General features: G+C 41.9%; 3 protein-coding genes across 3 annotated transcripts; 2 read left to right on the top strand and 1 right to left on the bottom strand.

Annotated features, from left to right (window-relative positions):
* Positions 1 to 7,410: 7,410 nt before the first annotated feature.
* On the bottom strand, positions 7,411 to 13,514 carry LOC140128722 (olfactory receptor 1500-like). The gene is made up of 5 exons (XM_072150420.1): positions 13,488 to 13,514; positions 13,334 to 13,414; positions 9,647 to 9,652; positions 9,105 to 9,233; positions 7,411 to 8,346 (listed from the first exon to the last, which is right to left on the bottom strand). The coding sequence occupies exons 1-5, from the start codon at positions 13,512 to 13,514 to the stop codon at positions 7,411 to 7,413; spliced, it is 1,179 nt and encodes a 392-aa protein (XP_072006521.1).
* Positions 13,515 to 13,997: 483 nt separating this feature from the next.
* On the top strand, positions 13,998 to 15,060 carry LOC140128721 (olfactory receptor 1500-like). The gene is made up of 2 exons (XM_072150419.1): positions 13,998 to 14,030; positions 14,131 to 15,060. Exons 1-2 carry the CDS (start codon positions 13,998 to 14,000, stop codon positions 15,058 to 15,060), a joined length of 963 nt encoding a protein of 320 aa, XP_072006520.1.
* Positions 15,061 to 23,995: 8,935 nt separating this feature from the next.
* On the top strand, positions 23,996 to 24,934 carry LOC140128720 (olfactory receptor 5G9-like). The gene has a single exon (XM_072150418.1). The coding sequence runs from the start codon at positions 23,996 to 23,998 to the stop codon at positions 24,932 to 24,934; it is 939 nt and encodes a 312-aa protein (XP_072006519.1).
* Positions 24,935 to 27,353: the final 2,419 nt, after the last annotated feature.

Raw genomic sequence — 27,353 nt, 5'->3', positions numbered from 1 at the left:
ATACACAGCCTCTCCCAGCATTAGATACACAACCTCCCCCAGCATTAGATACACGGCCTCCCCCAGCATTAGATACACAACCTCCCCCAGCATTAGATACACAGCCTCCACCAGCACTAGATACACAGCCTCCCCTAGCATTAGATACACAACCTTCCCCAGCATTAGATACACAGCCTCTCCCAGCATTAGATACACAACCTCCCCCAGCATTAGATACACGGCCTCCCCCAGCATTAGATACACAACCTCCGCCAGCATTAGATACACAACCTCCCCCAGCATTAGATACACAACCTCCCACAGCATTAGATACACAGCCTCCCCCAGCATTAGATACACAGCCTCCCCCAGCATTAGATACACAACCTCTCCCAGCATTAGATACACGGCCTCCCCCAGCATTAGATACACAGCCTCCCCCAGCATTAGATACCCAACCTCCCCCAGCATTAGATACACGGCCTCCCCCAGCATTAGATACACAGCCTCCCCAAGCATTAGATACACAGCCTCCACCAGCATTAGATACACAGCCTCCCCTAGCATTAGATACACAGCCTCCACCAGCATTAGATACACAGCCTCCCCTAGCATTAGATACCCAACCTCCCCCAGCATTAGATACACGGCCTCCCCCAGCATTAGATACACAGCCTCCCCCAGCATTAGATACACAACCTCCCCCAGCATTAGATACACGGCCTCCCCCAGCATTAGATACACAGCCTCCCCCAGCATTAGATACACAGCCTCCACCAGCATTAGATACACAGCCTCCCCCAGCATTAGATACACAGCCTCCCCTAGCATTAGATACACAGCCTCCCCCAGCATTAGATACACAGCCTCCCCCAGCATTAGATACACAGCCTCCCCCAGCATTAGATACACAGCCTCCCTCAGCATTAGATACACAGCCACCACCAGTATTAGATACACAGCTCCCCCAGCATTAGATACACAACCTCCCCCAGCATTAGATACACAACCTCCCCCAGCATTAGATACACAGCCTCCCCCAGCATGAGATACACAGTCTCCCCCAGCATTAGATACACAACCTCTACCAGCATTAGATACACAACCTCCCCCAGCATTAGATACACAGCCTCCCCCAGCATTAGATACACAACCTCCACCAGCATTAGATACACAGCCTCCCCCAGCATTAGATACACAGCCTCCCCCAGCATTAGATACACAACCTCCCCCAGCATTAGATACACAACCTCCCACAGCATTAGATACACAGCCTCCCCCAGCATTAGATACACAGCCTCCACCAGCACTAGATACACAGCCTCCCCTAGCATTAGATACACAACCTCCCCCAGCATTAGATACACAACCTCCCCCAGCATTAGATACACAACCTCCCACAGCATTAGATACACAGCCTCCCCCAGCATTAGATACACAGCCTCCACCAGCACTAGATACACAGCCTCCCCTAGCATTAGATACACAACCTCCCCCAGCATTAGATACACAGCCTCCCCTAGCATTAGATACACAGCCTCCCCTAGCATTAGATACACGGCCTCCCCCAGCATTAGATACACAACCTCCACCAGCATTAGATACACAGCCTCCCCCAGCATTAGATACACAGCCTCCCCCAGCATTAGATACACGGCCTCCCCCAGCATTAGATACACAACCTCCCACAGCATTAGATACACAACCTCCCCTAGCATTAGATACACAACCTCCCCCAGCATTAGATACACAACCTCCCCCAGCATTAGATACACGGCCTCCCCCAGCATTAGATACACAGCCTCCACCAGCACTAGATACACAGCCTCCCCTAGCATTAGATACACAACCTCCCACAGCATTAGATACACAGCCTCCCCCAGCATTAGATACACGGCCTCCCCCAGCATTAGATAAACAGCCTCCCCCAGCATTAGATACACAGCCTCCCCCAGCATTAGATACACAGCCTCCCCCAGCATTAGATACACAGCCTCCCCCAGCATTAGATACACAACCTCCCACAGCATTAGATACACAGCCTCCCCCAGCATTAGATACACAGCCTCCTCCAGCATTAGATACACAACCTCCCCCAGCATTAGATACACAGCCTCCACCAGCATTAGATACACAGACTCCCCCAGCATTAGATACACAGCCTCCACCAGCATTAGATACACAACCTCCCCCAGCATTAGATACACAGCCTCCCCCAGCATTAGATACACGGCCTCCCCCAGCATTAGATACACAACCTCCCACAGCATTAGATACACAACCTCCCCTAGCATTAGATACACAACCTCCCCCAGCATTAGATACACAACCTCCCCCAGCATTAGATACACGGCCTCCCCCAGCATTAGATACACAGCCTCCACCAGCACTAGATACACAGCCTCCCCTAGCATTAGATACACAACCTCCCACAGCATTAGATACACAGCCTCCCCCAGCATTAGATACACAACCTCCCACAGCATTAGATACACAGCCTCCCCCAGCATTAGATACACAGCCTCCTCCAGCATTAGTTACACAACCTCCCCCAGCATTAGATACACAGCCTCCACCAGCATTAGATACACAGACTCCCCCAGCATTAGATACACAGCCTCCACCAGCATTAGATACACAACCTCCCCCAGCATTAGATACACAGCCTCCCCCAGCATTAGATACACAACCTCCCCCAGCATTAGATACACAGCCTCCCCCAGCATTAGATACACAACCTCCCCCAGCATTAGATACACAGCCTCCTCCAGCATTAGATACATAGCCTCCCCCAGCATGAGATACACAATCTCCCCCAGCATTAGATACACAACCTCCACCAGCATTAGATACACAACCTCCCCCAGCATTAGATACACAACCCCCCCCAGCATTAGATACACAGCCTCCCCCAGCATTAGATACACAGCCTCCCCCAGCATTAGATACACAACCTCCCCCAGCATTAGATACACAACCTCCCCCAGCATTAGATACACAACCTCCCCCAGCATTAGATACACAACCTCCCCCAGCATTAGATACACGGCCTCCCCCAGCATTAGATACACAACCTCCGCCAGCATGAGATACACAGCCTCCCCCAGCATTAGATACACAACCTCCCCCAGCATTAGATACACAACCTCCCACAGCATTAGATACACAGCCTCCCCCAGCATTAGATACACAACCTCCCCCAGCATGAGATACACAGCCTCCCCCAGAATTAGATACACAACCTCCCCTAGCATTAGATACACAACCTCCCCCAGCATGAGATACACAGCCTCCCCCAGCATTAGATACACAACCTCCCACAGCATTAGATACACAACCTCCGACAGCATTAGATACACAACCTCCCCCAGCATTAGATACACAACCTCCCCCAGCATTAGATACACAACCTCCCCCAGCATTAGATACACGGCCTCCCCCAGCATTAGATACACAACCTCCCCCAGCATTAGATACACAGTCTCCCCCAGCATTAGATACACAACCTCTACCAGCATTAGATACACAACCTCCCCCAGCATTAGATACACAGCCTCCCCCAGCATTAGATACACAACCTCCCCTAGCATTAGATACACAACCTCCCCCAGCATTAGATACACAACCTCCCCTAGCATTAGATACACAGCCTCCCCTAGCATTAGATACACAGCCTCCCCCAGCATTAGATACACAGCCTCCCCCAGCATTAGATACACAACCTCCCACAGCATTAGATACACAACCTCCGCCAGCATTAGATACACAACCTCCCCCAGCATTAGATACACAGTCTCCCCCAGCATTAGATACACAGCCTCCCCCAGCATTAGATACACAACCTCCCACAGCATTAGATACACAACCTCCACCAGTATTAGATACACAACCTCCCCCAGCATTAGATACACAGCCTCCCCCAGCATTAGATACACAACCTCCCACAGCATTAGATACACAACCTCCGCCAGCATTAGATACACAACCTCCCACAGCATTAGATACACAACCTCCGCCAGCATTAGATACACAGCCTCCACCAAAATTAGATACACAACCTCCCCCAGCATTAGATACACAGCCTCCACCAGCATTAGATACACAACCTCCGCCAGCATTAGATACACAGCCTCCCCCAGCATTAGATACACAACCTCCGCCAGCATTAGATACACAACCTCCCACAGCATTAGATACACAACCTCCGCCAGCATTAGATACACAGCCTCCACCAGCATTAGATACACAGCCTCCCCCAGCATTAGATACACAACCTCCCACAGCATTAGATACACAACCTCCGCCAGCATTAGATACACAACCTCCCACAGCATTAGATACACAACCTCCGCCAGCATTAGATACACAGCCTCCACCAGCATTAGATACACAGCCTCCCCCAGCATTAGATACACAACCTCCCACAGCATTAGATACACAACCTCCGCCAGCATTAGATACACAACCTCCCACAGCATTAGATACACAACCTCCGCCAGCATTAGATACACAGCCTCCACCAGCATTAGATACACAGCCTCCCCCAGCATTAGATACACAACCTCCCACAGCATTAGATACACAACCTCCGCCAGCATTAGATACACAACCTCCCACAGCATTAGATACACAACCTCCCACAGCATTAGATACACAGCCTCCCCCAGCATTAGATACACAGCCTCCCCCAGCATTAGATACACAACCTCCCCTAGCATTAGATACACGGCCTCCCCCAGCATTAGATACACAACCTCTCCCAGCATTAGATACACAACCTCTCCCAGCATTAGATACACAACCTCCCCCAGCATTAGATACACAACCTCCCCCAGCATTAGATACACAACCTCCCCTAGCATTAGATACACGGCCTCCCCCAGCATTAGATACACAACCTTCCCAGCATTAGATACACAACCTCTCCCAGCATTAGATACACAACCTCCCCCAGCATTAGATACACAACCTCCCCCAGCATTAGATACACAACCTCTCCCAGCATTAGATACACAACCTCCCCCAGCATGAGATACACAGCCTCCCCCAGCATTAGATACACTGCCTCCCCCAGCATTAGATACACAGCCTCCCCCAGCATTAGATACACAACCCCCCCCCAGCATTAGATACACAGCCTCCCCCAGCATTAGATACACAACCCCCCCCAGCATTAGATACACAACCTCCGCCAGCATTAGATACACAACCTCCCACAGCATTAGATACACAACCTCCCACAGCATTAGATACACAACCTCCCACAGCATTAGATACACAACCTCTGCCAGCATTAGATACACAACCTCCCCCAGCATTAGATACACAGCCTCCACCAGTATTAGATACACATTTTTTCCACTGACAACGGATCAGTGAAAATACAAGCCAATTTGAAAACCCTAAGGAATCAAGGGCTTTTTGAGTCATCCCTGGAAATCATTGAGACACAGATAAGAAAAACAACACCAATGTGAAGGAGCCCTAATGGCTGTTTCAAATTTTTCTGTGATCAGTCTGTGTTGACTGCCGTGCCATGTGAGCAGTCCATGCCGCTGGCACATTGTAATGAATGATCAGCTGCTGTATAGCCTCAGGTCTTCCAAAGACCCAAGGCAGTCAGAGTAACAGATTGTTGCTCCCCAGTGATTGTCACTAAGACAGTCTTAAACATATGTCAGTCACCCCAGTTGAACAAGTCCATCTCCCAAATTATTAAAGGGGTTTTCCCACAAATCCAAGTTAGGCCCTATCCACAGGCTCGGGTCTTTTCGTGGATAGGGTCAAGGTCTAGAGAGGCATTATGGATATTAACACAGAAAAACAAGAAGTGCCATTGGATTCAACAATAGAACTGATTTATTGTACATTTATTAAGAATAACTGTGTGTATATCCATAATCTATATCTTCCATTGAGACTCCGTAATATAACTGTAATATTCACTTTCTATTCAGTCTACACACAATATACATGGACAAGTTGTAGCATTACAGCTATTTGAATTTACTATTTGTATTCTATGTTTTTATATATAATAATGCAATTACTGAGTATCATTTTCGATAAATATGGATCCACATATAAGGTCGTAGATTCTATTAGTAACATGTTTGCTGTCAATCATCCCTTGTCACCTGATACAGTACAATGCTTTATAGTCAGTCATAAATGGAGGGGTCTTTCAGTGTTATTTAAACCTAGATTCTCCATTATGGCAATACTGCTAGCTTACTGTGAACTTGTCAGAATATGACAAAAACATTTAAATCTTTTTGTATTTAGTAACACCAAAGAAAACCTATGTAATTTGGCATTTTCAAGATCACACTAAATATTTATGTTTCTCCTATAGATAAGAAACCAAATTTCAGATCTGTCTTACATTTAGACCTACAATATGTTCATTTATTAACTTGGTGATCTATCAAATATTATTAAAGGGGTATTCCGGGAATATGAACGTCTGCTAGAAAAATCCACAATGCTAAATAAATAAATAAAATAATCACAGAATGGAGCTTAAATAGTTTTATTCACAAAATCTTATAGGCTTTAGAAAGCAGGCATAGTTATTTACAATATGGCCACAACAGGATACTACATTTCCCATGATCCCGCAGTACTCAATTACAGCGCCTCCCTCTTATGGTTTGCTCCCAGTGATGATCTCACAGACCGCCCTGCTCTGTTACCATATGCTGCTTGTAAATGCCATCACTGAACACTGCCCCACTGAGGTATTTCTCAGGACCTCTGCACCATGTGAATGGGGAGGCGTGGCCAGCTGAGCAGAGGGCGCGGCCAGCTGGGAGTGGGCCGGCACGAGCCATTACTGTTCCTGCCTGCCGGACTCACTGCGACTTTTCATATGTTTTTCCTACACGCAGCCGGCCGCCCCGATACATCAAGAGGCAGAAGACTGTTTATGGAGGGGCACTTGTACAAGCGTCTAATAAATATGCCCCAAAGTCTCACCACAACACTGGTCATACTGGATATATCACCCCAACACCAGCAATACTGGATGGATTGCCACAACCCCGGCCATATTGGATGTATCATTACAACAAGGACCATACAGGATGTATCACCACAAAACCTGCCATACTGGATGTATCACTACAACACAGGCCGCATACAGGCATAGTGAGGGTCACATGACTGTCGTAGGCAGGTGCAGGTTGTGTGATGTGGAAATATGACCAGCAGCATCTTCTGTCCTGTGTTTTGACTGGGGCAAAATCAGTGGACTGATTAAAGGCCCAGTAGCCTTTAAATTCTTCATCATGTTCTATGTCTAGAACATTTAGTGGGGAGCAAAATTGTAAATAACAACTAATTACATAGTGACTTACATTTTAATTACCTATTTGAATATTAATTATGCATATTCCTGGAATGCCCATTTAACTATTTTTTGAAGCCTCACTTTTGAAACATCTCCTGTAGGGCTTTCGTAATGTCCTTATTCCTCAGACTGTAGATAATGGGGTTGATGAAAGGAGTAAAAACAGTATAGAGCAGGGAGAGGATCTTACTCATGGTCGATGATTGTCCTTTGGTTGGAACAATGTAAACACTGAACATCGTCCAATAGAATGTGGAGACCACAATGAGGTGGGAGCTACAGGTGGAGAAGGCTTTCTGTCTCCCGGTGCTCGATGGGATCCTTAAGATTACTAAAACAATATTAGTATAAGACACAACAATGATTATGGTTGGAATAAAAGCCATTGGGATCCCTATCAAGTAAGTTTCCAGGTTAACAATGAAGGTGTCAGAACAGGAAAGGTATAATAAAGGGATAATATCACAGAAAAAATGGTCAATAATATTGGGTCCACAAAAGTTGAGCTTTGCAGTTGTTATTGTGTAAATTAGAATAATTGATAATCCAAACATCCAACACATAATCACAAGTATCACACATGAAGCACTCGTCACGATGGAGGGGTAGCGGAGGGGATTACAGATGGCCACATATCTGTCAAAAGACATCACAGCCAGGAGAAGACATTCAAAATTTTCCGAAACGACAAAAAAGTAAAGCTGAGTTATGCAGTCACTAAAACGAATGGTCCCGCCATTATTCAATAGGATGTGGAGGAGGTTGGGGACAATATCTGAGGTCAACAGAATGTCTCCGATGGACAGTTGTGAGATGAAGAAGTACATGGGGGTGCGGAGGTTCCTGCTGGTGGACACCAGGACGATGATCAGGAGGTTCCCACATATTGTCCCCCAGTAAACCACCAGGAAAAAAACAAAAAGGCAAATTCTAAAATGTTTGTTAAGTTGAAATCCTAAGATGATAAACTCAGTGACTGTAGATAGATTTTTCTCTGATTTGTAGGAGTTCTGCTAGATAAAAAGGAAAAATAAATACTGTAATGTTCTGCAAGAAGAATTTTCCAATTTCAAATTATGGATAAATGAGTTCTAAAAACTTATGGATTATATCCCAGAAACACGAGTTGCAGTTAATCTTCTCATTGACCTATGTGTCACTTCCTGGAATATATTGTATGACTTGGTCCATGACTTTCTACTCTGTGTGGACTTTTGTTCATCTGGCCTCTAAGTGTAGCTGCTGTTCCTAATTTCCCTAAGACTATTACAACTACAACTTTACTTTGTGCTTTACTTGGATATCTACTTGACTATGCTTCTACTTCACCCTTGTAGTCCTCACTGCTTATGTGTGAATGGACATGGATTGTCATTTCAGTATACTTCAGTGAACTCTATACAGATTTTCTCAGCCTTTGATTTTCAACCTCACCTTTAAGTGTACATATTCAGTGAGTAATTGTTACAATTGTCTTAAAAGTCGTTCATGATACAGTTGGGGTGTTTAACCCTTGGCACATTCAGAAGTACATGTACGTCTGGAAATAAGGTCCTTTGCCGCATCCCTAAGTACATATATGTCTTGATGATTGCCAAGACTCAGTAACAGAGCCCGGGCATTCGCTGCAGGAGCTCCGCTGTGAATCCCGGGCTCCCGTACTAACAGCTGGGATTGTGAACCCAGCTTTTTAACCTGATAGATGGCACGTTCATGGGGACCACAGTGTCTATGGAGCAGCAGTGATGCTCAACCGACAGGTCGCATCCACCTTGCAGGGCACTGAGGTGCCAACATCTTTCATGGCATTCGTAAGATCTAATGAAAGACCCCAGGGCTGCCGGAAGTAATTGCTTACTAGATCGTCCTTACAGCACAATCTAACACAGTACCCATCAGCCTATGCAAATATTTAATAAAAATCATCAAATCACCATTGATATAAATAAAAAAATATCTGCATGCCTTCCAAAAAATTACACCTTACACACCAAAGTATGAAACAGTTATTGGCCTCAGAATTTGACAAAATATTTTTTTTTTTTGTTTGGACAAAGGATTTACATTTTTTCAAAACATAAATTCTTAAACATAAATATAAATGAGGTATCCCTGTGATTGCACCAACCCAAAAAATAAAGAGGATGTGTTATTTGGTGCCCATAAGACAGAGACCACAAGTAAACCCTTACATTGTGTTTTTTGTCAATTTCACTGCACTTTGATTATTTTCCAGCTTTCCAGTACATGGCTTGGAGTTTTAAATTATGCCATTAAAAAGGAAAACTTATCGCACAGATCACAAGTCCTTACACATCTCTGTAAAGAGAAAATAAAAAAAGTTATGTCTTATGGAATGAGGAGAGTAAAAACCAGTAACTTCAAAATGAAAAAGGGTTGAGTCTTGTAGGGATTAAAGGTCAGGTTCAATTTTGTTACCCAATGTATCACACAAAGGATTGCCTGATTTCACATACTTTGGACATTTGTTGATCTCCCAAATTCATTTTCGTGTTCCTTGGATTTTCCTTTTCTCAGATTGGTCCAGAAGTAGATTATAACGATGTGAGACAGCAGCTGCAGCATGCCCGGCTCATGTGACCACCCAACACATGGAGGTTTCTGGAAGCTGCGGATATTTATGTATAAGATGGTCCCGTGTGAAACGCCTACCGGGAGATGTCTTTGTTATCATCTACAAGTCTGTAGTGTAATGGTCCACAGAGAAATACAAATTAACAAAAGAAATCTTCTTTCATCGCTACAATGTGGAAGTATTTTATCTCATTTGTACTTGATAAACTTATATAGATAATAATGTATTATTATAGATAAATAGATATTATAGATAAATCGAAAATCGACCTGTAATAAATTCTAATTATAGATGGTGAATAGAAACTGTGAGGTCTGTGATTTTCTGCTTTGTAATTTTTTATGACAGAAAACAACAAAAGCCATTGCTGGGGCTGAGGCAGAACACTCAGGGCCTTGGTTACGGTAACCGCTACATCTCTATTATTCGTGATCTTTAAAACTATCCAAAAAAATTCTGGAGATCCGGGACATAGAACCAATGCCATTAGAAGAAGGAAATGAACCTTTTGCTTTATTAATATTGATTGCTGTGATTTTTCTAACATTGTTTTCTGTTGTAAGTCAGATTCTTGTGGACTCGCAAGCAGGGCCGTTACTTGAGGGGGTGCAGAGGGTGTGGTCGCAACCGGGCCCAAGAGGCTTTGTGGGCTCATAAGGTCTCACTTTCCCAAATGAGAAGACTAGTACTATAAACCATACATTATAGTCGGGGCCCTGGCACAGACTATGCACTGGGGCCCATCGGCTTCAAGTTACGCCACTGCTCACAAGTTTATCCTTTGTGTTTATTCTTGAAAACATGGTCAACAAAGGAAGGTTTGTATTTATTTTATCGTCTTTTATCTATGAAAAATATGTCAGTAAGGCTGAAACGGGGGCATTAATAGAAGGGAATCACAACGTCACCACTATGACCTACATTGGTCACTAAGGGGCCTTAGGTAGTTTCTTAGTCAGCCTAGTCTAAGTGCGGTAGGAGTCTCTATTATGAGGAAAAGCAGTTGCTTGGCTGTTTCAGGACAGCCGGGCACCAGCTCTTACCTTCTGGGTGGGAATAAGTTTGAGTGTGTACTAAACTTTGTGGGTTTCAGTCAACCTCCCCATCCCCACCATTAATGCCTGTGATCAGTGCTAAATAGATAATATAACAGCGAGAGGGGAGCTCCTATAGTGCAGTACCCTTGTTAAACCGGTATAGATCAATAGTCATGAGACTACTAACTTTATGGGGTTGTGCTGATGGGCACAACTCCAAAATCTGTTTGTAAAATAATGACACGTTCCTGGGGCAATTCCTTCTCGTGTTTTAAACCATCCTCAGTGCCGTTGAACGCTCATTACCTAACGCTGTTGGAATTTGTGATCAGCACTAGCACTATCAGAGCACAGTCAGATTTAAAACTCTGCAGACATGCAGCTGCTCTGCCAATGCAATTTTGGGGTGGGCCGTGCCTCCCGCTGACTGCAATACTCATATGTCCAGATACCATGAAAGACAGGAAACAGAGCTAAGAAGAGGTCCATAGAGTCCATGGGGTCAGGCAGGGACTTCTCCAATGATTGCCCTTTTTAAGGCACTTAGGCAGGGATAGGAGGCTACTGTGATTAGGGATAGCTAAAAAACTGAAATAATTGCCCTTTTTAGGGCACTGTGAAGATCTGCATTGATATACAGATAATAAGAGCTACTGCTATAATGCAGGACAAGACTTAGTACTCATCAGCATTCATAGCATTATCCAGCAATGCATAATCTCACCCTCAGTTCACATCAAAATCTGAAAGGCTCTGTTGCTTTAAAGTTTGCTGGTCCATTAAAATCTGAAAGGGGCTTCTGCAGTACAGTTTGCATTTCCAGCATCATCCAGTCTTAAGTTACCAAATCATTCTTTGGCCGATTTGCGTCTGTATTACTTCATACTTCATACAGTTTTACAAGTATTGGCATCAATGTTAACTTACTGTCACAAACCTGACCAGCAAACAGTAAAACCATACTTGATGCAAGCTGTCAGACTGTATAAGTGGTGGTAAACTCAACCTGTAATGTCACTGCAAGCCATGGCCCTGTCTACAGCAGATAAACTGCCCTGGTATGGGAAAACCCAGTATCCTGCTAAAACACCCTGAGAGACCCTGCAAGGTTGGAGTGGGATTTACTTTGTCTCACAACTGCTGGAGGGTGGAGCAGACAGGTAACAGGAAGACGGACCATTTTTCACACAAATAAACAGAAAAACGTCAATCAGATAATCAAACACAAGTCTGAGTCGAGAAAAATGGGGTCACAACAGGAGAGACAATACACAGAGGGACAAACAACAGATAAGCAAATCAGATGTGAGTCAAATTCAAAAAAAAATTATATTTATATCAGTACTAGGGAACGGGGGTGATTAAAATTTTTAGGTTTTTTTAATTATAATTTTTTTAAAACTTTTTTGTTTTTATTTTTACTATTTTTCGGACTCCCTTGGGTACTTTAACTCTAGGTTTTCTGATTGATCCTATCATATACTGCAGTATGGCAGTATATGGGGATTTTCCTCCTCATTCATTACAATGTAATGCCGATCTTGACGATCCTTGCCAAGATGGCGACGCCCATGCGCACCATTTTTTTAAGCCACCGGCGACTTTGAAGCTTTGGCGATCAGCAGGTTAACACCTGTAATTAGTGCTGAGACCAAACGCGGGTGTTACAAAGCCGTGGGAAATGGCAGCGGGTCTTCCCGAAGCACATATTTCTGGGAAAAAGTCCACACACCATCCGAAAGATGTGGACTGGAATCCAGAAACAGACAGACTAGCGACTGCAGTAACTGAACCTTAAACCCTGCAAGGGTGTGTGTGACAATAGGTAGAAATTTGTTGCAGCTTTGGACCAAGCCAGTTTGATAGACCTTGCTTGCCTTGAGCATTTGTTGAACCTGGTGGTGCAAAGGTTCCTGACCAAATACCCAGACCTGCCAGAGCTGGTGCTTAAGGTGTGTGGCATGTGTTTGGATTTTTGGCATTCACACCCTGCTGCTGCTCACCTCCACTGTAAAAGAACTTTTACCTGCCCACCTACCAACCTCATATGTGAAGTACCAACTAGGCGGAATTCCACTTCACACATGTAAGAAAAAGTGTGTGAGCAGTATCAGGCAATTGTGGAACTCCAGCTCTATAACACCCCAGTGAGTTGGCGAAGTGGCCAACAGAAAACGGCTTTCTCCATGATAAAGGTGGTGATGATGGCAAATGAGGAAAAGGAGGAGGAGCATTTAGGCCAGTCCACACATGGCCCACACATTGGATTGCTGGCTTTTGGTGATTCCTTCATACTTTACTGTGCTCTACCTTTATACTGTCATTTTGCTTGTACTCACAGTATTTCACTGTCTAATGATTTTGTACCTTGCTGATATCTTGATTTTGTCTTGGTTTGCCTTCCCTTACTGTTTGTTTTACTGGTAGGGACCGTCGCTCAGTTGTCACCTGTGGTTTAGTACAGTGCCGTCAGTTAGGCAGGGACAGAGGTTATGGTAACTGTAGGGCTTGCATTTCTTACCTTTCTGTACTTATTCAACTCATTCATGGTGATATTGGAGTCACACAACGTTTTTTTTTAATGAGTTCAAGATTTTTGCCTATAAAAAGTTAATATAAGTTAATCAGTGAGATACATGTACCTCTAAGATGGTGCCAGTAAGCACTAAAACAAACAATCTAGTAGTTTACATACTACCCGTGTTTATCTGGGGTGTTTCTTTTAATAACTTAAATAAACTTTTGTACATTACATAAGTGAACAAAGTTTCAATGTAAAACAAAAAAGTTTCTTCTAAGATTAAATTAAACAGAGGAGCCTCATGAGAAAATGGCAAATCATCTCCCCAGACTTTGTTCACCTGGCACCTTGCCTTTAATTTAGTGTATAAGTACCTAGGCATTCTCCTAGTAGGCAGCCGTTCATACAGATGGGGCTGACAGGTACAAGAAGTCACAATGACCTCTGACATTACAACTATATCTTACTGAAGGATTTCTGAAGAAAATAATTTTGGCTTCTGGAAATAGAATGGATTATAGAACTAGGACACAAGTATCTGATGTGAGTAACACTATGAAATGTGTGTGGAATTATTCATGACTTTCAAGATTCTTAAAGTTTGTGACATATATTGAATTGATTGTATTTGGTTTACCCACAGGAGAACAATATGACCATGGTCACAGATTTTTACCTCTTAGCATTTCAACTCTGCCAAGATTTAGGGATTTCCATGGTGTGTCTTCTCCTGGTGATTTACTGTGGGACAATATGCGGGAACCTCCTGATCATCGCTCTGGTGTCCACCAGCAGGAGCCTCCACACTCCCATGTACTTCTTCATCTCACAACTGTCCATCAGTGACATCTTGTTGGCTACCACCGTTGTCCCCAAAATGCTCCACCTTCTGCTTAATAACGGGGGGTACATTACATTCATTTTTTGTATCACTCAGTTTTATTTTTTTGGTGCCTCAGAAACCTTTGAGTGTCTTCTCCTGACAGTGATGTCCTATGACAGATACGTGGCCATCTGTGACCCCCTGCGCTACACCTCGATTATGACAAATACTTTTTGTGTGATCTTGACCATCATCCCATGGTTTCTTGGATTTTCTATTAGTTTGATTTATGTAATAACAATATCAAACCTAAACTTTTGTGGACCGAATACTATTGATCATTTCTTTTGTGATCTTCTCCCTTTACTCAAACTGTCCTGTTCTGACACCTTCATTATTCAGCTAGAAGTTTATTTACTTAGCATCCCAATTGTCATAATTCCAACAATAATCATTGTAGTTTCTTATTATAACATTATAGCCACCATCTTAAGGATCCCATCCAGCACCGGGAGACAGAAAGCCTTCTCCACCTGTAGCTCCCACCTCATTGTGGTCTCCATCTTCTACTGGACAATGTTCTGTGTTTATGTTGTTCCAACAAAAGGTCTAACACTGACCATGAGTAAGATCCTGTCCCTGCTATATACTGTGTTTACTCCTTTGGTTAACCCTCTAATATACAGTCTGAGGAATAAGGACATTAGGAAAGCCGTACAGGCGACACTCCATAAACATGTAATCTGGTAAATCATCCCCATGTAGTGGTTAATAGTTTAGTACAAATTACTGCAATTACAAGTAAGTTCTCAGGTCATTACAATAATTAGAATTAACCCCTTGCCACCGATGCCCTTTTTCAGTTTTGTTTTTTCCACTCCCCACTTTCAAAAATCTCTCATTATTTTTACTTCTCTGTGTACAGCGCTACACGAGGGCTTCTTTTCAACAAACCGAACTTCCTAGTGTCAGTATATAATATTTCATCCAGTGCAATGGGAAGGTGGAAAAAAATTATCAAGAAATTTATTGAAAAAAAGTGATTTGCATCATTTATTTGTGGGCTCTGTTTTACTGGTTTTACGTTTATGCTCAAAATGACTCCTCCCCCTTATTGTCAGGGTCGATATGATCACTTACATAAGCTTTAGAATGTTTTAATACATTTAATGACCCGTGTAAGGGGGATTATTTGTAGAAAGTTCTGTCTATTTCTTTGCTACAATTTTTGGGACTGTACGACATTTTATTTAAATTCCAATAGTTGCCCGGCTAGCGACCAAAAAAAAACCCTTTTCATATCCAACAGAGCTATAGTGAAAGATTAATTAAAATGTAACCTTTATTAAATCCATTATTTAAGAGCAAGACGTGTATGTTCCCTAGGGTATGATTGATTTCTAAACCCTACTACTTTCTTGCACTTATGGATGACTATCTATTGCTAATTAAAAGTAGAACAACAGGTCAGCATAACCCATCCATCCGTTGCTTAATACTTAAAGGGTCAATAATATTCCCACTCTGAGGGTTTGAACTGTGTGTACGACATTTTAATCACATTTATTAGGATATTTATGTGAAATGGGGAAAATGGGTCATATCAGATATTTGGGCTTGATTTTCTCCTACGGGGTTGACTGCGAGGAACAATCGGGCACATTTACTCACCCGGCCACAGGAGTTTCCAAAATACGGCGCAATTCACAAAGATTGTGCGCCCAATTTCCTTCATGTATTGCTTCCCCACTCAAGTCCGACAGAGTTCACCTTCTTCTTCCTGGTGCATGTAAGTGCATTGTCTTGCAACACAACTTAAATCCCACGCTCAGTCCGCATCGTCCGACAGCTCGCCCCCGGATTTCTGTGGCATGAAAGCAAAAATCGCTGCGCCAAATTCCGATCCTGTGCGACACAGTCCCCTGCTAAATACCTGTCATGGTGGTGCAAAACTCGAAAATTTCTAAAATCAAACGAAAGTGTGATCCGCGCAACCCTTCGTAAATAAGCCACAATGTTTTTTATATTTTGATAGAACGTGACTTTTGGGACGCGGTAAAACCAAACATGTTTATTATTCCTGTGTGTATTTATTTTTAGTTCTGATGTAGTGGAAGTGGCTAATTTGAACTTTTTTTAGTTCAATAGATTTTTTATTATCTTTTAAAACTTATTTTATTTTTTACTGTATTTTTGTTTCTCATTGTATTTTTACTGATCCTGCTCCTACCATTATTTGCAGTAATACTGTATTAGAGTATAAAGGATTCTTACAGCAGAGCTTTATTACAGATATAGTCATAGATATAAGTCAAGCCTAGGAGTTTCACAGAGAGTTGATAATGGAATGAGGGATGACGATCTTAGCCAAGATGGCAGGTTACACATGCCTTCCTTTTTGCCTGCACCGTTGCATAAAAAAAAAAAAAAAAAAAAATCTGCCAGCCAAGCAATTATCTTAAAGATCTTTTTATATACAGGCAGTCCCCGGGTTACATACTAGATAGGGTCTGGAGGTTTGTTCTTAAGTTGAATTTGTATGTAAGTCGAAACTGTATATTTTATAATGGAAGTTCTAGACAATTTTTTTTCTTTTGCCCCAGTGACAATTGGAGTTTCAAAATTTTTGGTGTAATTGGACCAAGAATTATCAATAAAGCTTCATTACAGACATCTTACAGCTGATCATTGCAGTCTGGGACTATAGTAAAGCATCCAGAGAGCTTCACCAGAGGTCACATGGGGCAGAGGGGTCCGTCTGTAACTATGGGTTGTCTGTAAGTCAGGTGTCCTTAAGTAGGGGACCGCCTGTATTAGTAAAAAAAAATCATCACCAAGAAGTACAAAAATAACATTCAAATGTTCTTAGAGCTTCACTAAACACTCAGGTGTACACCGACTATGGACATTGAATGAAGCTATCTTGGTTATGTTTTATCACTTTTTTACTAATATGCGGAATAAATATGGAGGATTTTTAAGATAAATGCTTGGCTTGCAGAAATTTTTTTTTATGCAGTTGTGGTGAAGACTACGAGAGCCTTCGTTTTGTTTAGCCTTGTATTATAGCTTTCAGAGAAGCTTCTTATTGATGTTTGTTATCTTGCTGGCACCCACCACAAGTGTTAGGGATCGGTGTCAGCCCTCTTCATACATCCTTAATAACAATGTAATGGACAGTTACATTTAGGTGTTTAATCTGCTATAAAATAAGACTCCATTTTAGTTTTAACTGTACAGGCAGTCCCCGGGTTACATACAAGATAAGGTCTGTAGGGTTGTTCTTAAGTTGAATTTGTATGTAAGTCGGAACTGTATATTTTATCATTGTAACCCCAGCCAGAACTTTTTTGGTCTTTGTGACAATTGGATTTTAAAAATGTTGGATTGTCATAAGAATCAGGATTAACATTAAAGTTTCATTACAGACGCCTGTGATAACTGTTACAGCTGATCATTGTAGCCTAGGACTAAAGTACAATAAATTACCAATATCCAGAGGTCCGTTTGTAACTAGGGGGCGTCTGTAAGTCGAGTGTACTTAAGTAGGGGACCGCCTGTACTAAGGTTATTCTACAATCATTTAGCAAATTTTGTGAAAAAAAAAATTAAATTTGTTAGGAAGATGTTCCCACCCACTTTCTGCTGAAAACCCCACTATTTTTGTCCAAATAAGCCAAGGATATCTAAAATAAACTGTATGGTTTTACCTCTTTCTCTTCTTTTAAGTTGCTTTTCTATTTCTATCCAATTCCTTTCAAATATCCTTCAAATCAATATCTTTTTCATTTTCACCCAGCCAATCCTCTTACCACATGATTTTCATCAATTACTGTAAGTAGTTCTTTTGTCATTTAATTCCTCACTTTTAGTTGTGCTGGAAATATGTCTGTATAATCCTGTCCAGCTCAGTGCCCGACATATCACCCAGAATAGCAAAAAGGTCATTCCACTATTTCTGTTATATATTTTCCGGATTATCCAAAGTATTTCCCTCTAGTATTATTATTTTTACACACTCCCCCCAAATACAGTACATTCCTATCCAGCTTAAAGAGAAGCCGTCATGCAAAATAACCCCCTAAACTAAATATATTTTCATAAACTGCCATTAGAGAGCATTGCCTCTATCCCTTCATTGTCCCTCTACATGCCTGTAACCCTAAGAAATGAGGTCCTAAAGCTGTATGCAAATGACCTGTAAAATGTCCAATGAAGCATTAGCATATTCAAGCTGTCCACTCTATTCATGAGTGGGAGGCACAGCCACACCCCCAGTGCATGACTGACAGCCTGTATAATGATGTGAGGCTGTATAATGATGTGAGGCTGTATAATGATGTGAGGCTGTATAATGATGTGAGGCTGTATAATGATGTGAGGCTGTATAATGATGTGAGGCTGTATAATGATGTGAGGCTGTATAATGATGTGCTTCCTGGTGCTGGTGGCCACGCCCCCTGCAGCCTGTGTGCGCATGTGTGTGTGTATAGGAGAGATACAGCAGCTCCTGGCAGCCATGTTAGAGCAGAACATGTCAGATTCATGTGTAGATGATGTCTGTGTCTCTCACCTGTATATAAGGAGGATGCAGCATGTCAGCAGATACAGCACACACACCAGCAATGCTTTACTATACATTACACACAGACATGAGCAGGGGGAGGAGAGGGGAGGGGGAACAGGGGTGACATCACTGCCTCTGACCATGTGACCAGCCTCATTTACATGATAAAGAATAGATGATTTTACAATGAATAATGTATGAAATAACTAGATAAAGGCTGGGATGGGATCCTTGTGAGCTGCTCCAACAGGTAGTAGTGACAGGACTAGTGGCAGAGACCTGATGACAGGTGTCCTTTAAGTATAAAATTAGTATTGGGTTAGTTTGTGAGTGTTTTCCCAAATTCCTTTAGTTGTCCATTTTTTAATATAATTCCAGTATGTCAAACTTTTAAAGCCTATATACAATATATATAATATTTCCCAATATATATACATTTCTCAAATTATTTTTGAGGACTCTCTAATACCGTATTATTATCATCAGCCCCTTACTATCTCCGCTCATTTGCTTAATTCTATTTTTCCCTTCATTTTTCTATTCATCCATCACTTTTATTCTTTTTCTGACACCTCTCTCTCCACTTCTTTTGAATGTACATCCCTTGGCACTAGTGTTTGTGGGGCTAGAGTGGACTGTAACCACTATATTTGGGTCCATATTGTACATTGCAGGTTCACTTCCCTCAACAGACTTCCGGCACAAGTTCAGGTTCAGTGTTCAGGCTCTGGTTGATGGGGTGTTTTCATGGGAGGCACAGTGTCTCCAACATCTCCATCATTCCTCCCTCCCTTCATCAGGGCAGAGCAGACGATAACATCAGCAGAAGGGAGGGAGGAATGAGGAAGACACCGGTAACATGTTCCTCCCACAGTGATTCACATGAATAACACCCCCCTTTGGATCGTTGCTTCTTCTTGCAGAAAGTATGCATTTTTTTAGCAGAAAACTGTGTGGGCAATAGCTAGTATACTGCTATGGGAACTTGTCATTAGGTTGGTGACAATGTTATCGTTGAAAATCTAAAAAAGCTGGTTGACTGCTGAGCAGCCAATCAACCAGATTTCAGACCCTAGGAGCCACAGCCATGCCCTGCATGGAGATTGCTGTAATTGGTTAGTCAGGATATGTGACCCTGCTGTACAGAAGCTTGGGTCAGGTAACTTGGTACAATTTAATTTTTGCCCTTTTCAGGGCAGTCTGCTATATAGAGGGATAGCTACAAATGCCCTTTTCAGGGCTGTCTGAAGAACTATATAAGTAAACTATGGATACTAAAAGATACTAAAATATAGGCCAATGTCAGTGACTGTCACTGATAGTCTAATCTTAAACCGTGAAATCCTACAGGCATCACATGTCTAATCTCAATTGATCTGACGCAGTTACTGCATGTCTAACGACAAACAATCTCATATGGCAATGAGCACACATCTATTGTCAAACAGTTCCATACTGCAGTCACTGCATGTATCATCACAAACTTTTTTATTCTGCAGTCATTGCATTTTTTAAATTCAAACAGGGTAATAGGACAGTAACTCTGACATGTTAGCTGGTATTGAATGGCGGGTCCTCCCCATTCCATTACTGGGTTGGTAAATTTTACACATGGACAAAGCTGGCCCTCTATGTCTTAGAGGTTCTGGCTGGACCTTTTGACATATGCCAATTAACCATTAACCAGTGACTTTGCTAAACAATGAGCATGTAAGTTTGGACAGTCTACCATCAGTAATTTTGGTAGATGTCCCTTATAGTAAAAAGTGTGCATGTAAATAGAAAATCAGCCAAGAGAGCAGAGACTCCATTATAAGTTTCCATGCAGGAAAGTAGCACTGTAACTCTCTTATTTTTATTATACACATTAATGTTTTCTATTTTTTCACATGTTTCGGGACCCTTTGGATTATTTTTCAAGAAATGGATTTTATAATATCTAATAAAATGGTCAATCGGGGGTCTGGGGGAGTTTTTATTTCCAAAAAATATTTTTTTCATTTTTCAAATGTGGCCCTGGGCAGGAGAGGAGGAAATGGAGTAGTAGGAGAAGGCAATGGTAGACAACAAGTGATGTCCATGATTTGTGGGTGGGGGAAGTATGTGCCAATCTGCTTGCTATGTGGGACTCAGCCACCACTATACTACTACTCACTCAATGGGCAGTAAAAGAGATGTAATGTCCCTGCCCATGCTTACTTGCCCATCTGTTGTGAAGTGCAACTTGCAACAAATGGCATTATGCATTTAACACCTGCCTTCCAGAATAATAGAGGCAGCACAGAATGATGTATTGTGGAGCCACCACTACCATAAGCTCTCTGTCTCCACCAGCCGGAATGGCATCCTTTCAAAGTCCAGCAATTTTACAATGCTCCCAGTCAGGATGAGAACTCATGGGGGAGATGGATTAAACTTACAATTTTTTCGCCCCAGTTAGGGATAGAAAGCTCAACCCTTCCCAGGGATAGTGTGGACAGGCTTAGTGGTGGTGGTTGTGTCACTTGGAGAGGCAGGGCCTCATAGCAGGCTGCTGAATGGGGCCCCCTCATCACACGTGAAATATATATATATATTTGTATACTCACAAATGCAAGTTACAATCACACATTTATACACTCATACATACACACATAGAGCATATACACACACATAAAATACCATATACAAAGGTACAGCACATACAGTATAATACACTATATACACACATGCACCATACACCGTATACACATAAAGCATATACACATCATAGAAATGGTATAAATATATCACATATATGTTATATAGGTTATATTCTGTGCAATGTGTCGCATAATATGTATATAAAGGCTCACATCCTCCACTCTTTAGTGTGTCAAGTGGGATGACAGGGCCCCTTGACACTGTGGGCCCCATAGTAGCTGCTATGGCTGCTACTACTGTAGTTACATCCCTGGTCATAGCCTACCTTTGCAGGGAGACAAGTGGTCTTCTCACTCTCCACAAAGAGAGGATGGAGAGGCAGTAATAAAGGCTGAGATGACTGTTGCAGCAGAGCGAGCCTAAATTGTTTCCAAGTTTTTTTGTGCGTCATCCACTGTGGCTCATGTTGTTTTGCAGGTGTCTGGTAATACACATGGTGCTCAGATTGTTGTTGTTCGCCTTAGGAACTGCCAGCACAGCCTGCAAATGTCACATGTTTTATCTTCTGTATATAGTTTGAATAATGCCATAACATGGAGATCCCCTGGGCTGGCCTTTGTGCTCTTTTCCTGGGTGGGTGCAGAAGATGAAAAAGGTGAAAAGGGGCAGTGGGTAGCCCATAACCGTGACATTGTCATATAAAGTGTTTTAACTTGCGACACAGTGGTTTAAACTAATAAAAATAAGCTCCGGCACCAGCTGGTGCTCGGTATTTCCTTCTTACACCTACCACTTCAACTTTCCCGTTGTATCGCAAGATCAAGCACTTTCATGCTGATGCTTGAAGAAGGTGAACTCCGGCAGATCTTCGTGAATCGCGGCAGGTGTGCATTCCGGTCGGACAATGCACTTTTGGGGATCGCGCAGGACAGGTAAGTAAATGTGCCCCACAGTGTCTAAAGGGCTAACCTTCCTCTCCCCCACACAATAAGCATGCCCAAAAGCAGTGTATTCATTTCAACAAGTGATCAGTTGATCACTTGTTCAAGTCCCGGTAACTGAAAAAAAAAAGTTTGAAAAAGACCTCAAGCACAATAAAAGTCCTCTAAGTGCCCCATATAGAATAAAACGTGAAAATCGCCACATAAACCACACATATTGGGCATCACCATGTCCGTAACAGCCCATACAATAAATAAAATCATTACTGAACCTGTATAGTGAACACCTTAAAAAAATTAAAAAATATTATTTTTGTGAATCTCACAAAACAAAAAACACCATAAAAAGTGATCGAAAAGACACATCTAATTGTTTATGAAACCAATAAAAGGTTTAACTTGACCTGCAAAAAATTAAGCCATAAGATAGCTCAACCACAAACATACAAAAATGTTACATCTCTTAGAAGTCGATGATGCAAAATCAAGGAATTTTTCTCTCCGAATGTGTTTTTATTCTTCTATTAGTTTGCTTTGGGGTTGTTTGTTCTTGTGCAAAAAAAAAACAAAAAAAAAACAATTGTTACCAATAACAATTTTATGCAAATTGTACCATAAAAGACTCATTCCCAAAAGATGAGCGAGAAGATGGAAAAGCGTCTCCAAACACTAATTATCTCCGTCCCTCATCTCCAGTATGTGTATATATATATATATATATATATATATATGATGAGTCTCCTTATGGCTTCTCTCATATCAATAATTCAGCCATTATTGCGCATAATTTGATGAATCACATTATCGTATGAATTCTGAGAACGTGATTGTGAGCTATTGTAATAATCTAATAACAGATATTGTCTATTGTTCTGTGTATTGTTACAAGTAATTTGATACAAATAACTACACTTGGTGTCAAAGTGATTATTCCCAAAATACGTCACTCAGGACACCAGAAGGACTCGATGATACTTATAAAAAGTCTCCTTTATTGGCGTCATCCAGGTTGTAGAATACAGGATACAAGATACTTGCGCAGGTTATCAGTCACGTGTCCATGTCAGTCAGTGTATCAGTGAGAGTGTGTTCTGTAATGGCCGGGAGGTTTCCATCTCTTCCCGCAGCTTCAGTTGTGAGCGTTGTCCAGCTGTCGTAGCCTTGATGTATCAGCCCCGATGTAACAGCCTCTCCGTATCAGCCGCCATGACACTGTCCGTCTGTCGTATATAGTCCTAGTAGAGTTGTGTCTTGTAGTGTTGGACGTTCTGTGTCCCTATATATGGTATTCATATATATTTAGGCTGGATGTAATGTACAGTAGCTCATCCCATACACCATATGTATGTATATCTATCACTTTAACTCTTTATGGTCTAGTATAAATGAATATTGTGATTAATAATTATTTAACAGCTATCCCTATTATTCATACAAGAACTTAGGGAGACCGGATGTAACCTGTACATATGGACATGCTACGTATAGCACATGGTGGTTCTTGTAAGTAAGACCTTGTATTTTTGACACTTGTTGGGGATTACTTACTTTTATTATGAATTTACTGGACAACAATGGGACCACAGTCACAGAATTTTTTCTTATAGGATTTCAAGTCAACAAATGCTTAAGGCTTTTCCTCTTCTGTCTTCTCCTGGTGGCTTCCTTTGCAACAATATGTGGGAACCTCCTGATCATCGTCCTGGTGTCCACCAGCAGGAGCCTCCACACTCCCATGTACTTCTTCATCTCACAGCTATCTGCCAATGACATCCTCTTGACCACAGATATTGCTCCCAACATGCTCAACATCCTACTAAATAACGGGGGGACCATCACATTTTCTAACTGCATCACTCAGCTTTATTTCTTCTGTGCCTCAGAAACTTTTGAGTGTCTTCTCCTCACAGTGATGTCCTATGACAGATATCTGGCCATCTGTAACCCCCTCCGCTACACCTCCATCATGACTCATGTACATTGTGTGAAATTGCTCGTTATCTGCTGGTTAATTGGTTTTTCCATAATATTGACCGATATTCTAACAATTTCAAGGCTACAATTTTGTAAATCAAATATCATTGATCATTTTTTCTGCGATCTTGTCCCATTACAAGAAATTTCCTGTTCTGACACCTCTGTTGTTCAGCTAGAAATCTTCTTATTGAGCATCCCATCAGTTGTAATACCAACCATAATAATTATTGCATCTTATGCTCGTATTTTAATCTCCATCTTAAAGATTTCATCCAGTATCGGGAGACACAAGGCCTTCTCCACCTGCAGCTCCCACCTCATTGTGGTCTCCATATTCTACTGGACTCTGTTTAGTGTTTATGTCTTTCCAACAAAAGGAGGAGCTTCAAGTATGAATAAGATCTTCTCCTTGCTATATACTGTATTTACCCCATTGATTAATCCCATTATATACAGTCTGAGGAATAAGGACATCAGACAGGCCATGAATAAAATAGTCAAAAAATCTTTCACTTGAACAAGGTAGAAACCATGAATTAAAATTTGAAAGTTATGATGTAAAAAGACATTCCACTGTATAATCATGTATTTGTAAAGTATTATGTATTGTATTATTATTGTGGACATTACTATAATGGGGCACATTTACTTACCCGGTCCGGAGAATTTCCTGTAAGTGCATTGTCCGACGTCAATGCACTGTGCCGCACTTTAATAAGATTGTGCACCCGATATCCTGAATGTGACGCTTCCCCGCTCTGGTCCACCCCAGTTCACCATCTTCCTCCCGGTATTTGTACGTTCATGTATTGCGACACAATTTTAAAGGAAACCTACCACTTCTGATGGTAGGTATGAGATGTAAAGACCGGGCACCAGCTCAGGGTGAGCTGGTGCCGGAGCTTACCTTAGCGAGTGTTTTAAACCGCTATATCGCGGTTTAAACACATTTCGATTTACATCCCCGAGGTTGCTTCGGCGCTGCGCGCGGCCGTGCGCGCGTGACGCCTCCGGCACTTCGCATGGAGGCGCGCGCACGGCCGCGCGCAGCGCCGAAGCTGCCTCGGGGATGTAAATCAAAATGTGTTTAAACCGCGATATAGCGGTTTAAAACACTCGCTAAGGTAAGCTCCGGCACCAGCTCACCCTGAGCTGGTGCCCGGTGTTTACATCTTATACCTACCATCATAAGTGGTAGGTTTCCTTTAAAGTCAAATCATGTGGTTTCTCTGAATCAGTCGGATCGTCTGACGGCCTGCCCCCTGATTCGTGTTGCATGAAAGTCAGCGCCGCTATGCCAAAATCAGATTGTGTTCACCAAAATCCCCTTCTCAATGCCTGTCCCAGCGGCACAAATCCGAAAGCGTTGGAATATCCGACTAAAGTGCAGTCCGAAGGACATTTAGTAAATAAGCCCCAATGTGTGTCTCACGGAATGCTACACCTGACATATTTCTTGGAAGAGCAGCGGCAACAATAATGTGAATGCATCTACTTGTGGTATTGAACATCACTTTCTTTTAGAAGAGGTGAATGTATATAGTGTCCGTGACCCAAGAGATAAGTGACAAAACAGATTGTAAATAAGTAAATAATTGTAGTTTTATTGATGATTTACTTGCACACTGATCGTTTAAGGAAGTTTTAAAAACTTAGAAAATATTAAAACTATGATCTTGGACTTAGAAGACTTCCCCCACCACAATAATGAGTAGATTTGTTACATCAGTAGATCCTGCCAGAGAATGTAAATCCCTGATGAAGCCTTGAGGGGCGGATCAAGTGTCGGGGGCAGGGAGCACACTAAGGCCCCATTCAGATGGCCATGTGCTTCACCTGAGCTGGAACCCGGGCAAAGGAGGGGTGAGCGATCCGTGCCACGATATGGGCAGTTATAGGACAATATAATCCATACGGCAAGTGTTTTGTGAGGAAATTGTCCCACCTGTGAGTGTTGGGCGATCCTTCCCTTGTTTGTTTCGAGTGCACAGGATAGACTCTCTGGTTGCGGGTTAAGCATGAAATTAAGAAAATTAGTAAAATCCAGATCTTTAAAATGAAACTTCTCCTTTATTGGGTCATCATATTAAAATTAAAAACATACAATAGCCATGATGAAGAGTTTTTCAACTCAAAACGCGTAGCATACCTGTGTATGCAGATACATTTTATTGTGATAACCCAATTAAGAAGAAGTTTCATTTTAAAGTGCTGGATTTTACAAATTTTCTTCATTGCAGCTATAGGACCTGGCTCAGTCATGATGTGGTGAGACTTGGTGCCCCCCACACCCTACATGTGCACTAGACTATGGGGCAGTTTGTGCGGCTAGTTCATGGTCATGTGCATGAGGTCTTCTTCTGTATCTATCACCTTTATTCTACACTTTGCCTCAGTTTTGCACTTATGTCATATGGAAATTTAACCCTTTTTACAATGTTTATTGTCTAGCTTCTACATTTATCTCTGCAGATTTGGGTCAAAAAGAGGTGTTTCTCAATCATGCTAATTTTTGTTACTAGTGGCACAATATACTTAGCTGATGTGTGCTACATCATCATATTGTGTGTTTGTTTTTAAAATGTTTTTATCATTGTGTCATTTGGATTAATAAAGTTTTATATGGTTTGTCCTTTTCTCCTTGTATTTGGGTTTTACTTGAATTAGGGTTAATAGTGTTATTTGGAACAAGATATAAAGTTTTTTTTTTTCACAAAATAATACAACTGTTCAGGCCCAGAAACCAATCAGTATCATTTTACATGGTAATATCACAAATTCGTAAAATATTGAACTGAAAGACTAAAGTCCATCAAAGACACTTTCAAAATTCCAAACTTGTTCTCCCAAGGGACTTAGATTTGGAGAAACAGACTATGAATAAAATATAATCAATAAGATGTTTATTATTTATTGTTAGTTGTTTTATGATTATT

This window comes from Engystomops pustulosus, chromosome 4 (genome assembly GCF_040894005.1).
Source record: "Engystomops pustulosus chromosome 4, aEngPut4.maternal, whole genome shotgun sequence".
Classification (NCBI taxonomy): domain Eukaryota; kingdom Metazoa; phylum Chordata; class Amphibia; order Anura; family Leptodactylidae; genus Engystomops; species Engystomops pustulosus.
The sequence above is the reverse complement of the archived record's forward strand: the minus strand, read 5'-3'. Positions and strand labels throughout refer to the sequence as shown.

Coding starts and splice junctions, on each gene's coding strand:
- LOC140128722 (XM_072150420.1), bottom strand. CDS start 13,514: ATGAATGAGTTGAATAAGTACAGAAAG. Junction 13,415..13,487: donor AGTTGAATAAGTACAGAAAG/GTAAGAAATGCA, acceptor ACTAAACCACAG/GTGACAACTGAGCGACGGTC. Junction 8,347..9,104: donor GCACCTCAGTGCCCTGCAAG/GTGGATGCGACC, acceptor CTTTTTATCTAG/CAGAACTCCTACAAATCAGA.
- LOC140128721 (XM_072150419.1), top strand. CDS start 13,998: ATGGATTATAGAACTAGGACACAAGTATCTGAT. Junction 14,031..14,130: donor CTAGGACACAAGTATCTGAT/GTGAGTAACACT, acceptor GTTTACCCACAG/GAGAACAATATGACCATGGT.
- LOC140128720 (XM_072150418.1), top strand. CDS start 23,996: ATGAATTTACTGGACAACAATGGGACCACAGTCACAGAATTTTTTCTT.